Here is a 27,294-nt window from a genome sequence, read left to right on the forward strand (position 1 = left end):
TTTTGTGGCCCTCCTCTGGACCCGCTCCAACAGGTCCATGTCTTTCTTGCACTGGGGACCCCAGAACTGGATGCAGTGCTCCAAGTAGGGTCTCACCAGAGTGGAGCAGAAGGGCAGAATCACCTCCCTCGACCTGCTGGCCACATTTCTTTTTTATGCAGCCCAGGATACGATTGGCCTTCTGGGCTGCAAGAGCACATTGCTGGCTCATGTCTAATTTTTCATCTATCAGTATCCCCAAGTCCTTCTCTGCAGAGCTGTTCTCAATACATTCATTCCCCCCATCTGTATTAATATTGGGGATTACTCTGACCCAGGTGCAGGACTTTGCACTTGGCCTTGTTGAACTTCATGAGGTTATACGAGGACATTAAAATAGAAACTGCAATGAGAGCTATACATCACACGTCAGAATTTCAGGCTGGGCCTGTCAGTGAGTCAGACACACATGGGGAAGAAGAGGATTTCTCTTGTCTCAGCTGAGGAGCAAGAAGCAGACCAGAAAAACAAAGCACTGCTCATAGCTTACTCCAAACTATCTGCTGGGTAGATCCTGAAATCACTGTGCACACCAGAGAGCAACTTACGCCATAAATATTCAAGTAAATGTCAATAGGATTAAGAGAAAAGGAAGGTATTACTCAAGTAGCTAAAAATAGCAGCACTCAGATCTGTTTGATGCTCTTCAAGATGATGATATATAGTAATGAAACCTCAGAGGAAATCTCTAGCATGTGATAAACTAACTTCTGAGTTTTTGACTTTGTAATATGACTATTATAGTGCATTATTAGTAGTATATTTGATTTCTATATCCTTCCTAGATACATATGCAGGAAAAGGTATTTTGCTATCACTATAAGACTGGAATACATTATTCCGCTTCTTTTAAAAAACAAAATATATTCTGTTTTGAATATTTCAGCTATTTTTTGCATATGATTGACAGTTTTTCCTTTATTAAGATTTAGTACATTTTTGTTCTAGTTAAATAATCATTTCTTACTGCTCTTAATATTTCTAGCCACTCACTGATAGCCTGACCTATTCTTACCTACTTTTTATCCCTTTTCACTGATTTACACTCACTGTGGCCAGCTTCACTGGAGCTTTCATTAATTAGGAATTAATATATAGCACCATAGAAGAGAAGTGAAATTGAACTCAGATTTCAAAATTAGACCAATCTATAAAAAATGTTCTTAATTAACAAACAAAGAAGCCAGGAATCATTGCAGCTACTTACACTGCTATACAAAGGCCTTCTCTAACGCCTTCTATAACTCCGCATCAAGTCATTGGAAATGTCCAAAAGATTTTCAGTCAGGCCTTCAACAAATCAAAGTTAATATTCATAATTAATTGGAGTAGTTCTGTGTACTCTACAATTCAGAAACAGCTTCTTGGTAGATATCCTGAGACTGCTGGATACTGTAGAGTGACAATGTGTAAGACTTGCAGCAAGAAACAAACAAAATATCTTCTACTTTTGGGAAGTCATTTTCTAGGTACCCAGCTTCTGTTTGTCCTCGGTAGATGCAGCATGTCTGTTTTAGACATGAACAGTACTTTTTATAGAAGTTGAGCTCTATAGTAATTGTCTTATAGTCACTTATTCTTAATTCATACCGATTTTAGGTGGAATATGACTTGCAGATGAATCTGGTAGCCCAGCAGACAGAATATAATTTCTCCAATTCTAATGTGTCCAGAGAACAGAGGTTAATAGACTGTCCCCTAGGCAGCTCCAACAGGGCTCTTCTAACTACCAGTAGCTAAACCTTCTGTTGTGTTACGATACCTATCTGAGAAACTGAAAGTTGTAGCTGAATGATGTTCCCTGCGTATAAAGTCAGGGTGTTGATTCAGTGACAGTTTAGAAGGGAAAATGTGGTGTGTTGAAGTAACATCCCTGCTTCTGTACTCTTCCTCGTGAATGCATGAATATGCACCAGTTATTACGTATATGAACTTCTAGAAGTAATGAAGGAACTGAAGTGTCACACTTCACAGGGTTACACACAAGGGGGGAAATACCATTTTCTAAGTGAAGCTTGCAATGGCAAGTTTAAAGATTTTCATCTAAAATATTCAGGAATCCCAACAGTCTAAGGAATCTTACTAGCACCTTTTTCAAAGCACAGCTTGGAAATAAACATAAAAAATGTGATCGTGGGGGTCACTCTTGTGGCAATTCTAATCTGAAATTCCTACAGCAATAAGAAATATTAAATCCACTGAAAGATGTAGCTGGAGGGAGAATTTGCTTTAGTTTTAGTCCTGTCTCTCTCAGCAGGTTTCCTGTAAAAGCCTAATAGATAATTTGTATTATAACTGTTACAGTGGAGTACTCATTACTATTTTTTTTTTCATGTAAGAGCCATAAATAAGTCTGTGTGCAGTTTGTTCCTTTTTTAATGGGCTAAATTATACTCATATCAAGAAGGCTCCTTTGCTTACAATTAAAACTAAATATGTACAAAAAAATTGGTCTGAAAATTCAAAAATTGCTGTCTTCTTTCAGGAAGAAAATCTACCCTTAACAGCATGTCCCTTGTAGATCCTTCACCTTCCTCTGAAGGGTACTTGTGTACTACTGTTCCCATCTCCAAAATACTCACAGGGCTGTGTAGGTATTTATTATCTCACTCTTAAGGGTTATAATATTTAGTACACATTCACCCTAAAATAAACTATGTCACTGTCTCTATGGACTGTTCAACGCTCTTGTGCAAAATAAATACATAAATTGGAAATAAAAAGTTGGACTGCCTTCACTATAGAGATAAACACAGTTAAAGTATTGTCTCTAACCCAAAGTGTCACCCATAAATAAAAGCCCTTAGTGCAGATTGCACTAGTGATTTTAGTTTGAGTTGGCTGTCCTGCTGAGATAAAATTAACTGCTAATGGAGCCCTTCTCAAGCCAAATCCATTCAAGGGACATTCATCCTTCAACACCTTCCTGATACATATATACAGAAAGAACAGATTGGGGTTTTTTTCTCACAAGGCACTGGAAAAAAAATTACAGTGCAATTCAGGATGAAGAACTAGAGGACATTCCTGGATACCTTGATGTTATACACAGGTGATCAAGTGAATACAGGATTACTTTGGAAAGTAAATACATAAGTATTGCATAACCATCCTTTGCTCAAGGATGCTCTTCCTTGAGAAAAGAAAACCTTTCAGCGGTACATGTATGAGGAAAAATACATTATGCTGTTCAAAGTTTATTTGGTTTATTCTATTAACATATATAGATTATCTATAATCTGTATCACACATATAGACTTTAGATCGAGTAACTAAACATAGATATTCTTCAATCATTTCCATGTCTTGATTTTTTATCCTCTGTTTATAGAGTAGCAGGTATTTCTTCAAATTCAGCTGAGTTTCCATCATCAAATCCTGCTCGTGGTCTCAACATGTTTCTGTTACTTTAATCACCAGAAATTTTATTTCTGCTTCAGTAAGTATGTGTTCATAATCATTGTAATTTTAAGTTGGCAGGAAAATCTGGAATATTAAACAGTTTCTCGATGCTCCACACCCTGTTTACAGCCACAGTATATAAAGTGTATATGCTATATTTATCTTAAGAGAAGCTTATTACTAGACTGTTTCTTATCACTTATGAGCAATCTGCCAATAGCCTGAAACTCTCCTACTGATGGGAGATAGTCTATTAAATTTCATTTTATAATACTGAAATAATAACAAACAGCAGTTGCAATCATACCAGTTTCCTCTTAAAGAGCTGGAGAGTGAAAAAAGAAATAAGCAGCAGGGAAAGGGGTAACGCCTTAGCTAATCGCAGTTTAACGCTCTTCGCCTTCCTCACTTAACTTTTCTCACTGAGAAAACTAACTTTTCTGGCTTGGGTGTGGTTTTTTTCCTGCACAGAAGAGTGTTATTCTCCATCTTAAAACACCTGCCTCTCCCTTCACCTGTTGCCTACACGTTTCCCCTCTCCTACCCAAATACAAACGCACTCTTCTAGGTGCATGCAATGTGTACTGATTAGTTAACACCTTTCAAAATACAGTATGTAAAAAAACTAACTAGAATTTTACTGACTAAATATATCTGCCTTTTCTGACAAAATCTGTGCTTCTTTCCCTGATAACAACATTATTTGCACTCTCATCAAGCCTGCAGTTGACACCAAACTGGGGGGACTGGTCAATTTGCTCTAGGGCAGGTCTGCCATCCTGAGGGACACGGATAGGCGGGATGAATTGGCTGGCAGGAAACTCATGAAATTCAACAAGGACATGTGCAAAGTCCTGTCCTTGGGAAGGAATTTCCCTGGAACTGATACAGCCTGGGACTAACTTCCTGAGGAGCAGCTCTGCAGGAAAGACCCTGGGGGTCCTGGTGGGCAGCATGAGGCACATGGGCCAGCAGCGAGTCCTGGGAGTAAAGATGGCCAGTGATAGCCTGGGCTGTATGAACAGAGATTGGGGGAAGTGGTTATCACCCCCTACTCAGAAGTCATTCGACCACGCCTAGATACCGCATCCAGTTTTGGGCCCCTCAGCACCAGACAGAGATTGAAAAACTGGATCCAGCTCAGTGGGGGTCCACCAAGATGGTGGGAGCCGGGGCACCTCCCCTGTGAGGAGAGGCTCAGGGAACTGGGCTTGTTCAGCCTGCAGGAGACATGGCTTCGGGGGTACCTAAGAGCAGCCCACACTGCCAGTGGGAGGACCTTGAGGAGATGGAGGTGGGCTCTTCACATCGGTGCAGGGTGGGAGGGCAAGAGACAACAATGACCTCAGCATCCTTATGGATTGGGAAAGAGGGAAGCCTGTGAAACTTACTGACCACAAGATCTTACTCAGATAGAAATAATTTTGCAAGTTTTTTAAAGAACAAACAGTTCTGTAGACAGTGAGGATTTTAATAGATGCTTCAGCAAATACAGTGATAAAGAACATAATCCTTGTATTTTAGGACATAAATCTCAAAATGAAAATGCTAGAAAGAAGTCTGCCATATGTATCTGACATTTCATAAGTAGCTCATGGGGCTTCTTGTGCTTCTTCAAGTACCCACGTTCAATACTGTCAAACATGGACCATTATAATGCACTAGTTACGGCAGTTTCTACTCTAATCCAAACTTTAACTATATGGTATGCCCTGTTCCCCAATATATCTATTAGCTATATTGATAATTATATGAAATTTCAGTTGTCTAAATGTTTTCTGTCTCCCCTGACATTTAGATAATTGAGGTTATACTGCAGCCACTGATTTTTCCCTCTAATACTCTCTCTTTTAATTCCAAGAAGAAAAATCTGCTACGCAAATTACACTGGAAGAAATAAGTTGAAAATTATCCACACTTTCTGAACTTTTCATGATGTATTATTTAAACTGCCCAAGGAAACATTAAAGTAATGGCAATTTTTTTTATTATTATTGTTTTTCCTCCATTGGCAATAATGAAGTATTTTCTTTTTTTCTGAGGAGAGGAGAGGAGAGGAGAGGAGAGGAGAGGAGAGGAGAGGAGAGGAGAGGAGAGGAGAGGAGAGGAGAGGAGAGGAGAGGAGAGGAGAGGAGAGGAGAGGAGAGGAGAGGAGAGGAGAGGAGAGGAGAGGAGAGGGAAAAAGAGAAGGAAGGAAGGCAGGAAGGAAGGAAACAGATTTTGAAAAAAAGCCCTTTTTTCTGTATATTTTATTATACATAACTTTACTGCTTAGTTGAGCCAGAGTTGCGTATTTTGGAGCTGCAACACAACAGTTTCCCTGGTGATCGCCCAGCAGAGTAGCATCTGCCAGAATGTCAGCCTTTCTTTATCTTTCTCTAATGATAGTCAGTAAAATTACCACCTCAGTTTCCTTGGTTGATGAAATGCTGTTAATATTTCTCTTCTTAGCTGAAAGTGAACAGAATCAGCACTAATGTCAAGGACCCTTGAATACTCCATTGCCTCTTACAGTCAATCCCACATGTTACTGATTGTTTCAATGGGAGAGAGCAATACATACTTCTTTGAATGAAGATCATCATATCCATTTGCAAAAGTCATGGAAAGTCAAGCTTTGAATTAATCAGTAAAGTATTTTAAGGGACCCTATTGAAAGACAGCACAATTCTCATGCTCAGTGGTGATGGGAGTTATTCCAGTGCCAATATAACAAAAAGCAATGAAATTAGGGAAGAAATAACTTGGGTTGATGCTGATTGTATGAGAGAAATTAAAATGCAGTGAAACTTCATTTTACTCAATCAAAATATACTCTGTGCATTAAACAATGCAACATGGCATTAAACTATATAACATGATTAAATAACTGTAAAAATAAAGCACATGAAAAGTAGATGGCACAAGCAGGGAAGAAGCAATATTTCAAGCACATAGGCTGCAAGTTGATGAGGTGTAGACTACGTGGGTGAGACTCAGCTCCCCTAACCAGAGATATCTCTAATATAGTAATCTGAATATGAGTTATTCACTCGCAATTCTCTTCATAATCAATGGACTGAAATGGGAACTCTAGCAGTCACCTGACCTGTGCTAACCATGTCATTCAGGAAAAGATGAATCTCACACTAAAAAAGATTCACACTCACCCTATAAAATCATACTTTCCTCTGTTGACTGTGAGGATAGTCTAGATGACTAGTTCTATGTTATAAATAGTATAGTTTCACCTCTGTCTCAGAACTATAGAAGAGAAAGAATTAATAAGACCATGTGAAGAGGCAGAAGGGCAGACTGAACATGGAAGGTCACAGAGGCAGGGGAATTTTAGATGTAGGACAGAGGAAGTTCCGGGAAATCAAACAGTCCTTCAGGAAAGCTGATCTCTAGATGGACAGATGAACCAGTGGAAAACCTTTCTACACTCCGTATGCCAGCTTCCTTTCCACTCTCAGAGAACAATCCAGGCTCAGAACAGCATTTATTGGAGAATATGAAGTTTAAGTGATTCTTATGATTACATTAACAACAAAATCAGTGACTTCTAGCTTATTAGTTTTGTTTTGAAGACCTGGAAGTAGTTTCTTAAGGAGCAAAGTCAGGGTATGTCCCTGGCTGTCTCTTAGAGTAAGTTCGATATGTACTCCTCAGCCTGGACTTACTGGAGCACATCTTAGCTTCCTGCACACCTAGGTTGCATTTCCATGGGAGCATATAAATGTAAGTCAGCAATCTCAGCACACGTCACGGGGAGCAATTTATTTGATATCCATATTCTACCTCAAGACATCACTGACATCTCCCACATTTCCTTCTACCCAAATCCTTCTCCAGATATATCTCTGCAAATCAGTAATAACCTTACAACATTGTCATTCAGGATGGGACTCACACTACCCAGAGTCAGTCACACAAAAATTAAGGCTCTAATTTAAACTACTCATCTATACTCTTTCTATAGTCACTGAAGAGAAAAATGAACTTCCAGGGCTTGATATATTCCATCCTGAATTCTGGAAACCTCATTGTTTTACCCATTTACTACAGCAAGACCCAAATGTCTGTATCTCTGCTTAATTGCCTGCTTCCATGCCCAGACTGTCATTTGATATACAAGACCCCTCCCATGTTGTCATCAGCACGCTTTTTCTGAGAAATGGCTGAAAACCAGGTTTATGTGGGCTATTATGGCCACAGACTGGGAAGGCTTAGTTTGTGAAACTCTCAGAAGACTCTAGGTGAGCTGTTATCTTCTCATGCATGACTCACCCCGTGCCTTTGAAAGTGCACTACGGAGTGCATGTTCCCACTCCCATAAAGTACCCCAAAACAGGAAAAAAGATTGCATGAGTGTGTTGACTGCTAGTGCTAAGATACTGTTTGTCAGCACAACAGCAAGATCCTGTTTAGCTCAAAAAATCCTGTATCTTGGCATGCATATTTTGGCATGCAGGTCAAGGATGTTATTAATCACTAAGTGGGAGGGAGGGCAGACGTGAAGTATTTTGGGCAGCTTATGGCAGAAAGACTTGAACAAGTCACTTAATCTAAAATACAGATTCTAAGGAAAGAAATGTCAAAGAAACATGCTGGAGGTACAGCTATGAATGCTATCTGCATGAACAAAAATGCTCGTGTATATGAAGGCCAGCCATATGTTGTCACGGTTGTGCTATGTATCCTCTACATCTGACACAATACCAGACTGTTTAAATGGAAATAGCCTAGGCTGGTGGAAAGTGAAATCAATTTTCTCCGTTCCCTCAGAGGGACTAAAATTTAGACTTGACACAAGAAAACAAAGGATTTAAGTGTTAATGGTGGGTTTTACAAAACAAAGTATCAGGGAGACCTGTATGCTGCAACAGGGCGTGCTCTTAGCCATGGTTCCTGTCCAGCCGCTATGTCTGGGCTTGCTCCTCAATACAGAGCAGGGAGCTGCAAAGGAGGATACCCTTCTGGGTCCTGACCAAATAAAAATTCAGGATATGGCCAGGGTTCACAGACAAACTGAGGGCTTGGGAAGCACTCCGAGGACCTGCAAGTTGGACATAGGCTTTAAGGCTCCCAAGCAGCTCGAGAGAAATGGAGCAGGACACTTACAAACAAATGTGTGCTTTTCAGATAAGAGAAAAGTGGAAGGAGAGAGACAAAAGAGAAAAAGAGAAGGAAATATATACAAGCATAGTATTCCTGAAGAAGAAATTATATACAGAAGCAGAAGTCCTAGACTCTTTAGAGGATTCTTGCGTGATGAATTGCCTAAAGCAGGGGAACATGCACAGATGTTTTAGTGCTTTGTGCAGGTCTGTATGTTTATAAAGTAAAGAATAACTCTTCTGGAGCCTGCATGTCTGCTTCATTTGCACATCTCCCTAAAGACAAAAAGTGTAAATCCTCCACAAGGCTGCAGAAAAATACATGCTTAAAGTAATGGGAAGTCTTAAAATATCCTGGAGCTCTTGGGTGGTGATACATCAGATCTGCAGGGAAAATCCAAGGAATCTTTTGTGTTTCTTTTTTTTTTAACTTAACCCAAGATCACTTCTGAGTTCCCAAAAAAGATAGGTGCCCCAGCTTTGCCCTGACTTCATACTGAAGTAAGACACACCTCTGTGCCAGCCAGTAAGTCCACGCACAGCCAGAGAGTTCAAGAAGAAAGTCAGTGCTATAGCCTGCTCAGAGCAAGAAAAGGAAGAAGGTTCAGGAGCCCTCTGTGGTGGGACCTGAACAGAGCAGCACGCTGAAGGGCAGCTCTACCAGGCTGGGTGGCACCACAGAGAGAGCGAGCTTCTGGGCAATGGAAATTTTCTTCTACTATCCATTTTCTTCTATTACACATTCAAAACCCACTGACTTTAAACTAACAGGAAGAATCAACACCTAGTACACCGGTAATCTCCAAAACTGCACCTATTCATCTTAAAAAAGGTATATTACGGTATTTTATGCATATCATATTGCTCATATAAGAGTATCAGTATCATTTACATATTTTAATTGCATTTCATAATAATCTTCATTCTGCAGGTGCCTAAGCTGAAGCTAAAAAAATTTGAAACCTTCTCAAAATGGTCATGTCACTGAACTTAAAAGGTTAAAACTGCAGAAGTGATGGAAAGAAGGCAAAAATAGTGGCCATAGATTTTACATAAAAACTTCGAGACTATGGTTTTTAACTTATGAAACATTGAGTCTGGAAAACCTTAGAATAGTCTGAAGCTCATGACTCCTGTCATTGCAGTATTCTTTAGTCATTATAGCACTGATAGTAAGCTTAAGAACATATATATGAGTATGTACAATTTTCGGTTCTCAAGGAGGGATAGACATGGCACTGAGAAACTAGTGGTATTTTCTGTAAAAAGAAAACTGATTTCTGCAACTTCAACTACCAGTATAAAAATGTAAAGTGATATTTTTAGAAAACGTGAGTTTAAAATTAAGTTCCTAAAAGCATTATATCACAACCTCAATATAAACAACATTTTTCAGAACTGGTGAGTATCAGCCTTGAATGACTGCAGAGCAGTCCAGACTTCTGACCCTTTTTTAGTCTCAGGTCTTTACAATGAGCAAAAATTAAGGCTGTAGCCAGAGTAAGGTGTATAAAATCAGAAAATAAAGATCTGACATACTAACTGTATCATTCAGAAAAAATAAAGTATCATTCAGTGTAAAGTAAGTGAAATAATGTTGCCAGGAATAACAGCCAAAGAGAACCCCAGGGAAGCTGGTGAAGGACTTTGAGGCATGTGTGTGTGTGGCAGGTGCACCCACCCTGACAAAGACCGGGGGCTTTAAGACCGCTGCGTCCTTACTTTTCGCACCCTTACTTTCGCGCCTTTACGGTGGCGAGTGCTGACCATCACGTACACGCTTTGGGCCAGTAATTATGGTCACGCATACGCCTCGGGCGAGGCCTAAGAAAGTTACGGCCCTCAGCCAATTAGAACTGACCACAGATCAGATTCGGCTAGGGTATAAATGGAGCCCCGCCGGAGGGCAAGTGGAGTCAGTCCTCCTCGGAGCAGCAGGTCTGTGGTCGGGGACTCTCCCCTTGGGTCGGGACGCTGCCCAAGGAAACTCCTGGAGGTTGAGAGCCCTCATCTCATAGGTGAGTGACTGTGCACATTTTGGATCCTCATTTCTAAAGCCGGCTGTGCAGTGTTAATCCCTCATACACCATCCTGAACCTGTGGTTTACTGATGTTGTCAGAGTGTTGACACCTCATTTCTAGTTAGTTTTCTGCTAAACAATTTTGGTTAAAATAAAGTTTATTTTTTAAACTATCACCTGCCTAATTTGATTTCGTGAGCCTCTGCAACAGTGTGGCACCACTCAGAGAGAGCGTCAGTTTAGCCAAATAATGAAACCAAATAGAAAGCTCAAATTCACATAACGAAGTTGTGAATTCTAACTATAAAATTAACTTGTGGAATTATATTGTCTTATTCAATAAATATTCAATAACATTTCACTTAAAATTTTGAAAACAAAGATGTATAGCAAAGAAATTTTGGCAGCTGACAATAGTTCATTGTCAAAAACATTTAGGACTCTCTGCTTAGACATGGAAAGTGGGACTCAGCACTTCATAGAAAGTGAAGTTTACTGTTAGGGGAAAATCTGCAAATGTCTTCAAGGACAAATGCTGCACTGTCCAGAGAAAGGACAAAGAAACTAAAACCTACAAGAGCAGGCCTGGTTCTGCTCTATTTGGCTTGGCGTTACCCAGCCAGCATATATAGCCACCCAGCCAGTGCATGCATGGCTAAAAAAACGGCCACAATACATGCTGCTTTTACTCCCTGCACTAGTTAGAGGGCAAGGGAAGGAAATGGGGTTGTTTCAGAAAGGAAAAACTGAGGGGAAAAATGCTGAGAAAGCAGGCCTACACAGTCAAAAGGACTCAACAAAAAAAAAATATTTAAAATGATCCTATGTCAAAGATGTATTACTTGGAGGGAGAAACAGAAGCTGCAGGAATCTTAAGCAGGGAAGATTTCAGTCTGCAGGGTTAAGTTTTAAATGCCAGCAGCCATGGCTGCAGCATATCTAAATAGCTTATTTGATAAAGAGATGGTTTAGCTGGAGCATCGTTTCCCAGCACTTGGCTCATAAACAACAGGAACATACAGAGAAAAACAGGTCAAAACAAAGACACAAGCAGTTAGGTCAACCAGTATATATTTTACCCAAAGCAACTGCTTTCAAAATTTACTGAGATCTTCTCTCTCCCATTACTTCTGCTCCTGGAATCCATGTTTCTACCTGCAGGTCTACAGACACTAACTTACCAAGCATCCACATCTACATTGCTTTGATTTGCACTCCCTGCTCGACAGCATCTTTTTCTACCATTCCTCAATTCCAAGCCAAATATAATTAGCTCAGACAGTCAGCAGCACCAGTTTCTAAATGCATTGCCAGGTCTCAGTTCTCTCACATCTTCTCCCTTCTGTGACTACCCCAAGAGTGTCCCTCGTGATCTTTTCATCAAGGCTATATCTTTCTAAAGTTTCACTCTCTAAAACACAGATTCTTCCAGATTGCTAAAACTTGTCACCCAGGCTCGTATCACCGTGCATATCAATTACTGCAGTGCTCTCCCTCAGCCTGGACAAATGTAATCTGCCATCTTTGGTATCCATTCAAAATGCTCCCATGAAGTTCATTTTCTGAGCCCATCATCTGCCTGTGTCATTCTTACCTATGCATCCATCCATTGCATATCCTTTCCTTACCTCATCAGTTATAGCTACTTACTTTCATTTCCAAGAAATTTCAGAGTCTAATTCATCCCCCTTCAGCCCTCTCCAAGCATTTCGCATTCTGTATCCAGCAGCTCATTATGCTTGCCCCCTATGTCTGACTTGTTAAATGCAAGAACCTTTGTTCTTCTTTCTGTGCCATACTTCTCTGTAAACATCCCTGAATGAATAGTATGAGACGATTGAAAAGATTACGTTCATTGTCTGAGTCCAAGATTAGAAGCACTGAGGTTCTGAATTCAAAATGCTATAACAGTAAAGCTGGGTGAATAATTTACAGCATGGAATTTATTTAATGAATTTTGCTTAATTTTCTGTTTACAAAATGGTGAATTTGGTATTCAGAAGCACTCACCAAATAATCTTTGCAAATTATTCTTGCCATGTTGCTTAAAAACAAGCAGATTTGAAAATTGATCTGTTTTGATGTATATATAGGTCACATGATAAATTTCTGTAGCCTAGTTACAGGAGTATATCTTAGAGGCAGGCTGTGGGTACAAATACTGGTGATTATATATCTAAAATTCGCTGCCTGACAATAACTTCTAAAATTATAGTTGTTGTGGTGGTGATCATTCCTAGCAATAAACTTAGCTTCCAGAATATCATCTGAAACAAATGAAAAAGATATAAACACACAAGCTATTTTTGTTTTAAAATGCAAATGCTTTTTCAAAAGAATTGTCATTTTATTTTAAGCCTGATTCTCTATGGAAAAGAAAAAGGGTTCATTGCCTGAGCTTTGTCTTTCTGTAATGCTCAACCAAGTCATTTTCACCTAACCCCACAGTAACATTTTTAGACTTCTGGTTAAAAAACAAATGAAAAAAAGATTTGGGGGGGAGGAAAAAAGATACAGCTCCAAAATAGCCACAGCGCACACTGCCTTGTTCATGTATGGGCTGCAGAGGGAAGCAGGGGATGCGTAGGCAGGCTCAGGGGACATGGGGGAGTAGGGAGATGGAGGAAAACCCAGGATGAAAGGATCTGAGAAAGAAGGTGCTATAATAAGGCAGTAACACTGGAGAAAGGGTGTTAGAGCTGTAAGACATCCTTCTGTAGAAAAATAGGTTTTGTTTATTCTCTGTTCATAGAATTACATGGACTAAATGATATAATATTCATGACCTATGTCTAAATATTCCTTCTTAGTGTTCTCACAGGACTCGGCCAACCTTCCTTCCAAACAGGTCATAGAGTTTTACACACTTTATTTCCTATTCCCATGCAACCATAGTTTTCAACAAAGAATGTCCCGAATGCCTCAAAAAAGCTAACTAAAATTAATCAGCTGGGAAAACACTAACTACACCCATATACCAGATACGGCATGTGAAACAGGGTCACTAGATATCACTCTTGACTGTGGGTCAGAAGTTCCTCAAGTCCCGTTCTCAGAGCTGGCTCGAGATCCAGTGCAGCAACATCAGATAAGTACAAGCCGAGACCAAACTTGCAAACTTTTTTGACTATATCACCGTAACAATTTTCAAATGAGGGTCGGTACCTTCTATTGTAGTCCTCTCCCAACATGGCCTTTGGCTTCTGAGCATTAGTAATACAAACCCCTAGCCCAGGAGCACAAAACTTATTTACAGTGTGATCTTTTACTTTGGTATACTGTCCTACCAATCTTTATCTATACCATGTTCAGTTTTATCTGTGGTAAATATTGTAACTTTTCAGCCTCAACTATTATTTAGGTGGGTAATTAATATTTTGGATGCCTTTTAAAGTGTATTAGAAGCTAAAAATTAAAGGGACAGCACTCTCGTGAAAACCTTTTCTCTATAGCCTATCAACAAATACTATTTGAAACAGTTTGAAAACTGGTGATTTAGTTTGCCAGCCTCAGACAGAAAACAAAGTCAATATATAATTTTACAACTACATTTTTTTTCTTTGCTGCATTCAGTTATAAAAAGAAATTTGCTCTGCTTTTTCTATCACAAAATTAAAGGTATTCCATATACAAAACATATTCTCTGTGGATTTCACAGGATAATTACACAGGTAATATCTTAACAGCATTTATTAAATTCTACCTCCCCTCTTATTTCTCTCAAATACATACTGGACACCAGATCCACTGAAGAGAAGTGAAGGTGTTGAAGTGTGTAACAGGACCAACACATGCAACATCTCCTTTTCTGCAGAGCAGCAAAGGAGCATGGCACCCCAGTGCCATGTTCCACTCATTCAATTTACTATGAATGGACATCTGCTGTCTTCTTCCTGTTTTTCAGTGGAAGTTTAAATCTCTTATAACACTTTTTTTAGTGAATGCTCTGCTCTTTATGGAGAATTTGAATTCTTTCAGGGGAAAGATAAGTGCCTAAACCCTAAATCATTCAAGTTTCAGCTGAAACAGAAGGTATTTGAGTGCCTTCCAGGAGCTGCAGCTTGGGCTAGCATCATCACTGTGCACTTCATCACCCTTAGGACACTGTGGCTGACCTAAACGAAACCAGGCTATAATACAGGACATGTACGTTCCTACAGGAAAATGGGAATATGAGGCATATATTCCCATGGGGGAAGCATGATGACAGCTCAGCATCAAAGTATTTGATTTTCAGTGGGCATATTTCAGATTTATTTTTTCACACAAAACAAAAATACTGCCTTTCCTTTTTTATAGGGAAGGTCTGTAGTTTAGGAAGATGGCTACTGGGATTTTTTTCTATCTTATTTTCAATTAGATTTTGCTAACTTAGGACTTGAGCTATTACCTTGTAGATATCCAGGAATCCACACTGATGGTCAAACCGTGTGTAGAGTTCGTTCAGCATGCTGATGACCTGCATGGGTGTGCACTGCGCACAGATGGCAGTGAAGCCAACAATGTCCGAGAAGAGCATGGTGACATCATCAAACTTCCTGGCCTGAACCTGCTGCCCCTGCCACAACTGCTGAGCCACTTCTTCAGGGAAAATAGAAATAAGGAGATCTACTGTTTTCTTTTTCTCCTCTTCCAGGGCTTGGTGTGTGCATTCTAGTGTTGCCTTCAGTTTATCCATTCGTTTTTTCAAGCCATCCTGGGCCTTTGCTTGCTCCCCAACCAATATGACATCACGAGTAGCATCATGGATAGGTATGTCCGAAAGATGGAGGCCTCGGCCCATCAGTTCATCCAGCTTGTCCACACAGGGGGAACCCAGAAACAAAATGGAATTTGATTCTGGCACATGAATCATTTGTCCTTTAATTTCCATCACCTGCAAAATAAAAATAGAGTTTAGAAAAGGAAAAATTAGCTGATAGATGTGGATCCCCGTTCTACTTTCCCCATCTTTCCTCTTCAGCTAAAACGATAAATATAAACTGTAGCCTTTTATACAGAAGCCTTTTACACTCACCTATTCAAGTAATGAGACTCACATAGTCTACTCACCAAGGTGAGTCAGAAAATAGCCTATACTGACACAAAAGTATTCCTAAATCAGATGTTGAATTATATTTCAACCCAAATAAATAAGCAACCAACCACAATAACATGTATTTCTCAGAATGGTGTGTAAATAATGCTTCTAAATTTTGCTCCTGGAATGTACCTGGCCTTAAAAGCAAATTCCAGAGTAGCTCCTTCTCTGTTACTTAGCTATAAATTATAAAAAGCACAAAATTAAAGGGAAATGACAACTATCTGAAAGCAGGTTAGTGAAATGGTGAAGTAGCTTCCGTTCTTTTTCAGCAAAACGGCCACTAAGTCAAATGTGGCCATGTTATAGAGAAACCAAATAAGAACAGACATGAGAAAGAACTCCACAAAATAATTAATGGCATGGAAAAAGTGTACCAGTGCTCCTTTCTCCTATTCGCCTTCTCATACATGCAGCAGAGTTGAAGGCTGACATTCTGTTAGAGTCTGCAGATTTCTTGGTGATATAGATTGTCCTGCTTTCGGCAGGGGTAGAGTTAATTTCCTTCCTAGTAGCTGGTACAGTGCTGTGTTTTGGATTTAGGGTGAGAACAATGTTGATAACACACCAATGTTTTAGTTGTTGCTAAGTAGTGCTTACACTAGTCAAGGACTTTTCAGCTTCCCATGCTCTACCGACTGAGAAGGCTGGAGGTGCACAAGAAGCTGGGAGGGGGCACAGCCAAACTGGCCCAAGGGACATTCCATACCATGTGACGTCATGCTCAGTATATAAAGCTGGGGGAAGAAGAAGGAAGGGGGGGACGTTTGGAGTGATGGCGTTTGTCTTCCCAAGTAACTGTTACACATGATGGAGCCCTGCTTTCCTGGAGATGGCTGAACACCTGCCTGCCCATGGGAAGTAGTGAATGAATTCCTTGTTTTGCTTTGCTTGCGTGCACAGCTTTTGCTTTACCTATTAAACTGTCTTTATCTCAACCCATGAGTTTTCTCACTTTTACCCTTCCGATTCTCTCCCCCATCCCACTGGGGGGGAGTGAGCAAGCAGCTGTGTAGTGCTTAGTTGCCGGCTGAGGTTAAACCACGACATAGATTCATGTAATTTGTATTTGCAGAATAGAAGAAGGAACAGTAGGAAAGGAGTAGCAGGTAGCTCGTCACACTGGTTTAGAGATTTTGCATTTGCCTGTTAAATGGCTACATGTTTTGAGTGCTGTCCAGTGGTTGATACCAATGAGGCCCTGGCTTGTTACCTCTTGCTCTATGATGGCAGTTGAGCACAAAACGACCAGACTGAAATGGACATTGAAAAACAACTGTAATGAAATATTTGACATTTGGGGCTACATACATTTTGATTTTTGTTAACTTACCTGGGTCACACAATAGTAACTGTCAAATACCGCAAAGGGACATTTCTCACCTGAATATAGTATTTAAAAAACAAAACCAAGCAAACAGAAAACTAAGATGAACATGTTTTGTTTAAGCAGAAAGTAATTAAATAGGATAAACTGAATCTCCTTGTAAATACAGCCTGCCATAGCCTCTGCCGTGAAAAACAATCATTGTTTTCATTCCAGGACTGCACAAAGACCAGGGCAATACTGTGCTAGGTGATCTAAAAAACCCACAGTCCTTACCCCAAGGATCTCATAGTCAAAACAGGCACAACACACAAACTTTGTGCATCTAAGCACAGTGTTAGGCACCATAATGCCTTAAATCTGTATTTTTCCATTCCACACAATCCACTGAAATAAAAAGTCTCCTCCAGTCACCCTTTCTTTCATTGTCAAGGCATTCCCTCACTTTCACATGATTCACTTTACCATTTAATCCTCTTTCCTTCCATAATCCTTCCAAGCAAAATAGGAAAACCTCAATCAGAGAATCCAGAGGTGTCTGTAATAATGATGTGATTTAAGTGTCTAGAGGCCTGGAAGCTCCTGCTGAGCTGACAGCTACCCTCACATGGTACTTTCCATGTTTGGGGGAGATGTTGGGAAGCTCCTGTTTCTATTAGGGATTTCTTACATTAGATAATATGCTGTCATTGCAGATCCTACTGTCAACATGGAGACTGAGCCTATCCTGTCCCCATGCCCCTCTGCCTCCATACCCCACACTGCTAGCAACCCGACAGATGTAACTTTGATGTCAGCCTGGTAACTCAGCAAATGAAAGTAAATGAAAGTAATTAAAACTGTCAATTTTCGTAATTTAAGTTCCTGCACACCTACTAATATTTACATTTCTAAGCCTTGTTTCCTCAGCTTTGTTATGGGACAGCCATCTCTGTGAGAAAGCTAGTCAGCTACCTAGATGGGCAGATTTAATGCTCCAAGACTAATTGTTCTTTTTAATTTTTAAAACATATGGCTCCCTGCTCAAAACATAAGGGAAATAGGTGCTTTCTTCATGCATGCAGCCTCACACTTTCAAAGGGTAAATATGAAATTGTTTTAACTCTGAAGTACAAATTGCCAAATGTGAAATACATGGTGTGGTATTTCTAAATTTTCTTCTTATTTTGTTCCCCTCTGCCAGACAGTTTTTCTGCTTTCTGTTCCTAGAACTTCACTGGTGTGCAAAATAAATGTATCTCATATTATCACTTCTCTCTTCCACCTCCAGATGAAAATAGGGCGTCAGCTCAGGAGGAGAGAGTGTGACCACAGACCCTGGCTGAGCCAGCCTGGCCGGGGGGTGGGCTGCTTGTCAGCAAGGCAAAGCGCCTGGCTTGGAGCCATGTTTCTTCTGTTAACCTGCTGTGAGACTAGAAGAAAATTAATGCATCCCTCTGTGCTCCTGCTTCACCTTTTTCAATTTGAGGTGTTAAACTTTTTGATGTAATCTCTGTCCCTGTGAATATATTATGCCAACCTTCCCTGGGTAGATTCTTCTTAGGAAACACTGATCGAGTGAATAATGTACTAAACAGGCACTCTGGAGTCCTCTGCTCTGCTTCTGGCTAACCCCAGGCAAATTACCAGCTCTGAGTGCTTATTTGGCCTTTCAGCACAGCAGGAACAACAACATTGACCACCCTATTACACACTTCAAGACTTACATGTGAGAAGCAATAGAAGACACAGACGTGTCTTAGGCATGTAAAATGCCTAAACTAATAATAACCTGCTCTGCCCAAGTGAGCTGAGCCCCTGCTTCAACAAGGTTGAGGGGTTTTAGAGCAATTTTAGAAACTTTTGCAAAGGTATTCTCCCTACACAACTGCTCAGTTTCCTGAAAGTGTCAAAGATTCAGTGCTATTTTGACTTTATCCTCTGAATATTATTATCATTTGCTCTGCTTAACAGGAATTGTTGATGTTTCCTATCACTCCTTTCATGTTATATTACTGATTCTGATGTCCTGCTCTCTCTTGATGACTGAGGTGGTTTTTTTTAGAAAATGGCCTGCTAGTCTCTTCAAGTTGCCAAATCAGGGAACTGGACAGCAGAAGCAAAGCTGCCCCAGCTTGCCTGCGGAGAAACACTCAGGTCTTGTAAAGCACAACAGTAGAGAAGAGCTAAGACTGCATCACTCTCGTCAGTTTTTGCAAAGCCCTTTCCTTTCCAAAGAAGTTTCTGAGATGATTCAGACTCTTTCTAGAGGACTTTGGTCTGCAACTGTGATCCAACATAGCCTCCATCTCTTTTCTTTGGACTTTCTTGCCTCTTATATCCTCTGTATCTTAAAGTGTAACTGAATGAAATGGGACATCAGATTTGCCTGAAGCTTGCCATAGCAAGTCACACTTCTGAGCATCTCCCCAGAGCTGGACTGCTTTACACCCGGACCATAAGCCTACAGGCAATCAGGATTACATAATCTATCTTTCTTGTAACCAGGGAAAGATTGAAACATTTCTGTCATCAGTTGTATTTCATTACTGCTACATTTCATTGCTTTCCTGCCTCTGTAATTATATTCTCACCGAATAAAATGAGAATAATTCCACTGTTTTCAGAGGACATTCTCCTGATCTACAGTAGTATAAGAGAACATTTTGAAATGAGCAATTACACATCATATTTTATGGGATTATGTTGCTGGGAAATAATGGTTCAGCCTAAGTAGCTCCAGGATGAAAAACAAAAATCCTATCGCTGAATTTTACTTTCACTGCAAATCCACTGCAAAGAAAGGGGAGCAAACAGAAGAGGTCCTGCTTCTCAGAAATTCTTTCAGCCCCTGTCCCCAAAGACCCACCCAGGGAACACTGACAGACTCTAAAGCTGCTGTTTGAGAACATAAGAGAGTCTCCTACTGTGCTGTACACCAACAGTTACTTCATTAGGTACACAATATCCAATGCTCTGCATGCTCTGGATGCATACCACCCTAGGATTAAGTATGGATCAAAAGCTTATGAATCAAATGCCAACTCCACTGCCTAGTCTTTAAGGAAAAGCCTCATTCGTTGCACTGATGGAAGACAATACTTCTCTGTACAAAGACGGGTGTTTTGAAATAGTGACTGAGAGAAGGTCTACACACCTTCTGGAAAATATTAAGGGAAATATGAGACGGTATTTTTGAGAAAGAATTGGGGGTTCAAAAAATAATTTTCTTCATCGTTAGGCCAGGCCATGTATTCTGCAGCCTCTGCAATCCACAAATTTTAATGGAGCTGCCGCTTTGACTTTAATCAGTACATAATCCCTCCTGAACTGTGATTATAGCCTTTTTTTCAGTTTTTTTTTCTTGGGAGCAGGTTAGGAAACTTACAGTGCTAGGCCACACTTTTATAAACAGTTACACATGCATGCTTGACTTCATACAATGAACAAATTCAATGCAAATAAACAAAGCTGCTTCTTTAACAGGCCCATAATTATTTACAGGACTGGGAAGATTGAGGGAAAATCAGCTTATGACAAATTGATGTGGACACCATCATCACTTCAAGGTACAAAGAAAATAACATAAGCTCAGAAAAAAAACCCCATCACTGCACACTGAGGATGAGAATATAGGGTGACTTTTAGAAAGGTGAGCCAGCTGCTAGCCTAAATTTTAAAACAGCTGGATTCACTTCTCTGAATGTCCTGTAGGATACATGGCAGTGTCTCAGGGACATTTACAGCAAGATATTCCAAAATATTTGAGCGGTTAGGGGCTTAGGGGATTTTGTGAGCACTGGACAAGGCAACAGGTCATTTCCAGACAGCAATGTTATGACTCTGCTTGTCATGTTTCCAGATGACACTTCTAGAAGAGCTGCAAGTATGATGGAAGACACTGGAATTAAAAAAAAACAAACTCTTAAATTGGAGAAATGGACTAAAAACAGGGTTCAAAACAAGGGCAATGAATATGTTTAGGCAGAAATAATCAAATGCAAAAAATACAGGCAAGATAGATAACAGTTCCTAAGAAGATGGCCCAGTGTCTACAGAGTGGAACAGATGAATGTAAGCCAACAAGTCATGCTGTCATTAAGAAAGAAAACACTATACAGGACTATGTAAATAGGAATGTAGTTTTCAAAACACAGAAGTAATTCTTTCTGCTCTGACCACCAGTGTTCAGGCCCCAGATAGACAAATCTGTTCCTGTTTGGTATAATAAAGAAAGAGGTGGATCAACTGGAGAGACTCTGGTGAAGAGCAATGAATGTGATGAAAGGTCTAGAAAAGATGACCTAGAAAAAAAAATTGAAAAAATTTGATAGTTTACCCCAAAGAAGAAAAATTGCAGGGTGGGGATATGAAATTCTTCAAATACACTAAGAGCTGATGCAAAGAGGTCAGATTGTTCTACAGATCCAGTGGGAAAAGCTTTGCAGAAAAGGACCTGGGGACCTGGGGTCCTGGTGGACACCAAGCTGAACATGAGTCAGCAATGTACTCTTGCATCAAAGGCTAACAGTACTCTGGGCTCCATTAGGAGGAGTGGTGCAGCAGGTTGAGGGAGGTGATCTTTCCCCTCTGCTCAGCCCTGGTGAGGCCACACCTAGAGTGCTGTGTCCAGTTCTGGGCTCCTCAGTACAAGAGAGACATGGACATGCTGGAGAGTATCCAGTGAAGGGCCACAAAGATGGTCAAGGGACTGGGGCATATCTCCTATGAGGAAAGGCTGAGAGAGTTGGGACTGTTTAGCCTGGAGACGGGAAGGCTCAGGGGGGATCTTATCAATGAATATAAATACCTGAAGGGAGGGTGCAAAGATGACAGAGCCAGGCTCTTTTTACTGGTGCCCAGAGACAGGACAAGAGGCAGTGGGCAGAAATTGAAACACAGGAGGTTCCCTCTGAACATCAGAAAACACTTTTCTTACTGAGGGTGACCGAGCACACTCACAGGTTGCCCAGGGAGGTTGTGGAGATATTCAAAAGCCGTCTGGATGTGGTCCTGGGCAACTGGCCCTAGGTGGCTCTGCTTGAGCAGGGGGTTGAAGCAGATGACCTCCAGACGTCCTTTCCAACCTCAACCTTTCTGTGACTGTGAAATGAACAAAGAGTAAAAGGCTCAAATTGGAAAAAATCAGTTTCATGTGGGACATTCTTCTATTTATAGGGACAGTGAGAATGGAAGCATGAAGTGGTAAGGAGCTGGATTCTCCATTACTGGAGATTTGTGAGACCTGCCAAAGGTGATCAATCTTGCTGGGTAGCAGAGGGATGAACCAGTGACTTAACAGAGTGGAAACAGGAAGGAGAGGTAGGAGGGTATCATTTTGTCTTCAAACAAAAACTACACAACTTATTTCTGGGATAATTAATGTAGTCCAAGTGTGTATAGTGTGGAATTCCTTACTTTACTCAGTTTACAACTAAACTAGTCACTCCTCTTTTTACAGGCAACAACAGAAACAGGTGCTTCTAGAATAAAATTCATGTGCTCTATGTGAGACGTCTAAGTCAGGGTCAAATTAATCATGTCCCATGTGTAGAAATACCTACATTTCTCTGTTGTAAAGGGAGCACAAGGCTTGGACATAGATGCCTACATTGGTTAGATGAGTCTACCCCCTATCAGAATAAACTTACTTCATAGCAGTAAAGATATTCCTGTGTATTTAAACGCACCTTAATACCATTATATAAGTATGGTGAGGGAAGTACAAGTATAAGTCCTTTATTGGTCTAACAGATTTCTATTTTAAATGCTCCAAATCTCAATTCAATTAGTTAAACAAAAACTTAATATGCCTGTAAAGTTAACTCCGCTCTGTGGTTGGCTGACCACCTACACAGGCAGAACATGACTCTGACCTTAGAGAAAAAGGAACAGCCATTACAAACTCTTCAATACTCCAGCTCTGCTTGTAGAGAGGGGTAAGTCAGAGCCACAGCCAGCAGAACTAACTGTGGAGAAGGATTCATGCAAATAAGAAAAATTCATATTCAAACGAAGCCCTGATTCGCTATCTTATCTGTAGACAAAAAAAAAGCATCTAAATTCAATATAAGAATCATAACAAAACACCAGTTTCCATTACACCTATGTTTTATTGAAAAAGCTAAGAGAAATATATATCATCTCCACAGAAATGAAAAATATTTTTTCAATCAATGCCTAACGCAATTGAATAAACTAGTCAGCACAACTCAGGACGTGCTCGGGTTCTTGCTAAAGTACAACTCTCAGCATTTGCTTACAAGTTTGGATTTCCAGCTCAATGCATTGTCAAAAGAACATTATTCCACACAGCAGCAAAGTGACTGTTACAAATTTCTGGTTATTTATAGAAATCCCTCGGGTGTTACATAATGTGCAACAGTCTACAGACCAAAGTGAGCAAATTTAATATTTTCTGTATGTCGTAGATACCTTGCAAACATAGAATGGCAGCATGAATATTGTAGGGAACCCACCTTTATGAAATCCAAAACTTTGGTGGGAATACATTCATGTTCTATAACGTAAAAGAGAGTGATAATGAGAGAACCATTAAAATCCTTCAGCTGTAAACTTGGACCCCCAAAGCGATTTCTTGATATCAAAAGAATAAGAGTGTGGCAGATTAAAAGCAAACAAATTAGGGTTAGATAGGACCTTCTCCACATGAAGCATAGGTATGCATGGCAACTCAAAGCATGGAGCCATCTGTAAGTAAATGTGAAAGGGGAAGAAGTAGAGGAGATGGCTCTATCCTTTGCACACTAGTCTGTCAAAGCAACTAGATAAACAAAAGGAAACGGTGGATTACGCCTGAAAAGATCATGATGTTTCTCTTTTCTTGCTTCAAGACACAGAAATTGCTTTTAAGATGGTACTCCAGACTGGTCCTTGGATAAGTCCAAGATAAATCTAGCCCTGAGGCATAAAAATCATGGGAAAATGATTCCTTTGAAAGAACCCCTTTCTTCACAAGGTACCAAAGAGCCATAACTCAACCCTATGTGTGCCTGAGTCAGTTCCCCTCATGGATGCTCCCAAGCAGAGGAGTGGGTGAACTCAACATGGCAGACGGGCAGAGCAGCCTGACAAGGTGCTGGTGCCAGGCTGCATAGCATGGAGGAACAAAAGACAGTTGCTAAAACAAGAGGAAGAAACTCACCAGTGATTCCAAGATCATTTCAAAATGCCTTTTAAAGTCAAGATGCTGAGATTAGATTGTTTGGGTTTTTTATGAATAAATACCTTCATACACTTAAAAATGATCTGTCAGGGTCCTGAGGGCACCATTGGCCTGACTGCCCCTGCCCAGTCCCCTGAGGCTCCCCCCAGACTGCCCACAGCCCAGGACCCCATGCCAGCCCCTGGGGCTGTCAGTCCCTGCCTCAGCAATCCTGCAGCAGGACTGATCTCCAGCTCTCACAGCCCTGCCCTGCCTGGCCATAGGCCCCACTGATCCGGGCCCACCCGCGGGCCCAAGGCCCAGCCGAGTCTTGGCCTGTCCCCATCCCCAGGGAGGTGCCAATGCCCGGTGCCGGGACTGCCCCCAGGCTGCCCCGCTCCTGATTTGGGCGGTTAGGACGGGCCCTGGCTGCCAGGCCTTGCCCATCCACCCTGGGGACCCCCATGGCTCCTGGCACCCAGGGAGCCCTGGGCCCCGCTGTACCCTGACAGCATCCCAGAAAAGATTTTACCTAAAACACCTGTCAGAGTTCAAGGAGCGTCTGGACAACACTCTTAGTCATATGGTTTAGTTTTAGGTAGTCCTGCGAGAAGCACGGAGTTGGACTCAATGATCCTTATGGGTCCCTTTCAACTCGAGATATTCTATGATTCTACGTTTTTCCTTTCACTGCAAAATCTACTTAATCCCTTAAGACTGCTTTTAGGTCGCACACACTTTGATTAGTGTGGTAGATTTTTAGGTATCAACAATACACCTCTCTGCTGCTTCATTAAAAGCTAGCATACCCTATGCAGATATACAGTTATCCACCTTACTCCAGCAACACAGAGTTACAAATTTACAGCATCAGGGTTAAAAAAATCTGTTTGTATTGGTCAGGAGCGGAGCAGTGGGAACAATTTTCTTAGAAATGCCCATTTGTTTAGCCTAAGATCTTTCTCTCCGATGCTCTGATTAGATTGCTTCTGGCAATTGGTGGAGCTGGCCTGGCTTCTTCATGGATGGTGGGGTTTAGAAACTGTAGGATTTCTGCTCTCAAACCAGTACACAGCGCCTGAAATTACAGACTGTAGGAGCCCCATGCAACTTCTCAGTGAGATTTATATCCTTGACATAAAGCTTAAAATGGACAGGAGGATTAACTGCTCTGAGAAGCTGCAGATTCTGGGGACATTTCAGTTTATGGGATATTTCACCATTTTTTCATATAACTTTGAGTCAGCCAAGAGCCTTTTTAAAAAACTCCTGAAAACCAGAAGCCCTGCTGCTTGACAGGAACTGTGAGAACGGTGGTAGCAAAAAACATGCTCCAAACAGGAGGTCCTCAAGCCACTCACTTGTATTAATTTTGCGTTTCAACCGAAGCAAAATGCATTTTTTTGTACTTACAACCCCACCACAGTTTGATTACAACAAATCAATCAAAGTGTAAGGGAAACTTCCCATATTTAATATTCTCTCTGTGTTTATGTAAGACAAATGGAAGAGAATTACACTACGTTTCCAATGAATGTATGTTAAACACTACTTCTTATTTTAAGTCTTTCCTGGGAAAAATAAATGGATTATTTTTGTGGCATTTTTCTTTCCATTTTAAAAAAGGGATGGAGAATGAGAAAACAAGAATGTAGCATTTGAGGAAGTCATTAAAGCTCTCTGAAAAGTTGGTTCTTCAGTTCAAATGACTCTCCATTAGCCTGATAAGGCAGCGAGGTGGAGGGTGACACAAATGCGCATTCAGTTTGCTAACTTCACAGAGGTAAAAATTATGCTTGTTACAACAATATACCTGACATCATTATGCCAAATTAATAGGTATAGACCTTAATACAATACTTTTCATGTCTTTCTCTCCACCTGCTTATATTTTAAGAAGATTCACATGCATTATCTTTTATAATATAATTTGTAATAGTCATTCCTTGACTTCCAAACGTTTCTTCTGTGCGTGACTCCTACAATGTACTTAGTCAAAAGAAAATCTTGTAAATTTTGTAGGAAAGTTATGAGCCTCATATTTTACTTTTGGTAGGTTGGGGGCAATGGAAGAAAGAATCTGTGAAAAAATGAAACTGTGGTTTCAGTTCTTGACTCCTGGAGAGTATGTGATGAGCCCACAGCTCCTGCCCCAAAAGCAGATCCGAGGTTCTGTACCACAGCCTGGCCGCCGGCTGGATGGGTGTTCGTGGGGGTAAGCTCAACACACGTAACGGCGAGTCTCTGGCTCGCCACTGGCTTCAGTGGTGCCCAGGCTGGTCCCTACCACGTTTGCCTTTACGCAGGCAGCTCTGAACATGCTGAACTACAAGCAGAAAATTCCACTTCTGAATAGAAGATAATGTACCATCATTAAGTATCTTTGTCTGCTTGACTGCATCTTTGAAACCTTGTCTCTCTTTTTCTTTTTTGGAAATTATCTTACAAAACAGTGTAATGACCAGCACCCAGAGCAAGGTAATGCTCAGCACATTCCACTAGACCCAATTTTACAAAAAGTCAAAGCATCTGCGGGGAGAGCTTTTTGTGATATAAGCCTAACATAAATTAATAAGAATAATTTAAGATTGCCTTTAAGTTACAACATTTTGTTGTTTTAAAACAAACATGTCATTTTATTTTTACCTTTTGTTTACATCAAAAACCCAGCATCAAAGATCTTTCAATTTGTTTTGAATTATTTAACAAAAAATTTAAGAACAGTTGAGTTATGCAACAACAGTAGTAGCTGATAGAAAGACACTAAAGGATGGGCTCAATCCTTCCTATAGCTTAAAATTCATCCTGTTCCATACATCTAGACCTTCCTTTTTTTTTTGGTGGTGCAGCTGCCATACAACAGTGTGCAGTTACGCCAGGGGAAAAAAATTACCAGGGGATGAAATTCCTCTGGAGACCCTACTCTGAACTGAGCCCTTTTTTGCTGTATGTTGTGCAAACACACCAAATCACATCTTTGCTTTTTTACTGAGCTTACACTGCAACATTCTTGACTCAACACTCAGGATAATGAAGCAAGTAAGATCACCAAGACTATCTATTTGGTTAAAAATAAATGCTACATATATTCACGTGATCAAAACTCTAATTATCTCATGCCTGTAAAGACCTTTATAATTGACAAATATTATTTGTTAGTTTGTTAAAGACAGATACTTTTA

General features: G+C 40.5%; 1 protein-coding gene across 1 annotated transcript in view; it reads right to left on the minus strand.

Annotated features, from left to right (window-relative positions):
- The window catches only part of GUCY1A2 (guanylate cyclase 1 soluble subunit alpha 2), a 148,641-nt gene that overhangs the window by 55,638 nt on the left and 65,709 nt on the right, over positions 1–27,294 (minus strand). The window contains exon 5 of the mRNA XM_009276960.1: positions 14,952–15,437. Coding sequence (XP_009275235.1) covers positions 14,952–15,437 — 486 coding nt within the window. The remainder of the gene's footprint in view (positions 1–14,951; positions 15,438–27,294) is intronic.

Source organism: Aptenodytes forsteri, unplaced genomic scaffold, assembly GCF_000699145.1.
Source record: "Aptenodytes forsteri isolate BGI_AS27 unplaced genomic scaffold, ASM69914v1 Scaffold354, whole genome shotgun sequence".
NCBI lineage: Eukaryota > Metazoa > Chordata > Aves > Sphenisciformes > Spheniscidae > Aptenodytes > Aptenodytes forsteri.